Genomic DNA, 1979 nt, shown 5'->3' on the forward strand with positions numbered 1-1979 from the left:
AGTACAGGGTTGGGTTGGGGGGTTAGGTAGGGTTAGGGGTTACAGAGTTGGGGTTAGGGTTAGGGTTAGGGTTACAGGGGTTAGAGTTAGGGATTAGGATGGGTTAGGTTGATTGGGGGTTAGAGGTTGGGTTGAGGTTAGGGTTAGGTTGAGGTTAGGTTGAGTTGGAGTTGAGATTGGGGATTGGTTGGGGGTTGGGGATTAGAAGTTAGGTTAGGGTTAGGGTTGGGTTAAGTTAGTTAAGTGGGAGGTTGAGGTTAGGAGTTGAGGTTAGGGTTGAGGAGTTGAGGTTGGGGGGAGTTAGCGGGGTTAGGGTTGGGGTTAGGAGTTAGGAGACAGGCAGTTGCAGGTTGGAGTTGGAGTTGAGTTGCAAAGTTAGGTTAGGGTTGAGTTGGGTTGGGGTTGAGGGTTACAGAGTTGGGAGTTAGGAGTTAAGTTAGAGTTAAGGGGTTAAAAGGTTAAGTTAGGGTTAGGGTTGAGTTGGGGTTAGGAGTTAGGTTAGGAGGTTAGGGTTAGGGTTAGAGTTAGGAGTTAGGGTTAAGGTTAAAAGGTTAGGGTTAGGGATTGGGAGTTAGGTTAGGGTTGAGGTTAGGGTGAGGTTGAGGTTGGGGTTAAGTTGGGGATTAAGGTTAGGGTAGGGGTTAGGTTAGGGTTAGGGGTTAGGGTTAGGAGTTAGCCAGGTTAGGGTTAGGTTAGGAGTTAGGAGTTAGAGGTTAAAGATTAGGGTTGAGGAGTTACAGGGTTAAAGATTAGGGTTAGGGTTAGGGTTAGGGATTGGAGTTAGGGTTCAGGGTTAGGTTAGGGTTAGGAGGGTTAGGGTTAGGTTAGGTTAGGGTTAGGGTTGAGGTTAGGGTTAGGGTTAGAGTTAGAGATTGGGGTTAGGGTTGAGGTTAGGGTTGAGGTTAGAGTTAGGAGTTAGGAGTTGAGAGTTAGGAAGGGTTAGATTGGGTTAGAGGTTAGGGTTAGGAGTTAGGTTACAGGGGGTTGGGAGTTGAGGTTAGTTAGGAGGATTAGGGTTAGGTTAAGTTGAGTTGGGATTAGAATTTTAGGAGGTTAGGTTAGAGTTGAGGTTAGGTTAGGAGTTAGGGGACAGGTTAGGGTTAGGAGTTAGGGTTAGGAGTTGAGGTCTAGGGTTAGGGATTAGAGGTTGAGGTTAGGGTTGGAGGTTAGGAGTTAGGGTAGGAGTTAGGAGTTAGGGTTGAGGAGTTAGGATTGAGGTTAGGGTTGAGGTGGAGTTAGAGATTGAGTTGAGTTGAGTTAGGAGTTAGAGTTAGGGTTGAGGTTAAGATTGAGGTTAGGAGTTAGGTTGGGGTTAGGGTTGGGGTTGAGGTTGAGGTTGGTGGAAGGTTGAGGTTAGGGTTAGGTTAGGGTTAAGGTTAAAGGTTAGGTTAGGGTTAGGGTTAGGAGTTAGGGTTAGGGTTAGGGGTTAGGGTTCGGGTTGAGATTAAGGGTTGGGGTTGAGGTTGGGTTACTGAGGTTGAGGTTAGGAGTTAGGGTGAGGTTAGAGTTAGGGTTAGGGTTTGAGTTGAGTTAAAGTTAGGAGTTAGAGGTTACCTGGTTACAGGTTAGGTTAGGGTGGGGTTAGGATTGGGGGTTAAGTTGAGGTTGGAATTAGGGTTGGGTGAGGGGGTTAGGTTGGGGGTTGGGGTTAGAGTTAGGGATTAGGAGGTTAGGGTTAGGGTTAGGTTAGGGTTAGAGGATTGAGGTTGAGTTGAGGTTAGGGTTAGGAGGTTAGAGGGGTTGAGGTTAGGGTTAGGGTTAGGAGGATCAGGGTTAGGATTAGGGTTGGGGTTAAGGAGTTGGGGTTAGTTGAGGTTAGGGATTGAGGTTAGAGGTTGAGAGGTTAGGGTTAGAGTTAGGAGTTAGGGTTAGGGTTAAGGATTGAGGTTGAGGTTGAGGTTAGGGTTAGGGTTAGGGTTAGGGGTTAAGTTAGGGTTAGGGTTAGGTTAGGGGAACAGTGATTGGAGTTAGGAGTTAGG

General features: G+C 47.2%; 1 protein-coding gene across 1 annotated transcript in view; it reads right to left on the reverse strand.

Annotated features, from left to right (window-relative positions):
• Positions 1-1419: 1419 nt before the first annotated feature.
• The window catches only part of LOC118112639 (protocadherin beta-1-like), a 1572-nt gene continuing 1012 nt past the window's right edge, over positions 1420-1979 (reverse strand). The window contains exon 2 of the mRNA XM_047340497.1: positions 1420-1471. Within this exon, the coding sequence (XP_047196453.1) occupies positions 1420-1471 (52 nt within the window). The remainder of the gene's footprint in view (positions 1472-1979) is intronic.

Source organism: Hippoglossus stenolepis, chromosome 7, assembly GCF_022539355.2.
Source record: "Hippoglossus stenolepis isolate QCI-W04-F060 chromosome 7, HSTE1.2, whole genome shotgun sequence".
NCBI classification, from domain to species: Eukaryota; Metazoa; Chordata; class Actinopteri; order Pleuronectiformes; family Pleuronectidae; genus Hippoglossus; species Hippoglossus stenolepis.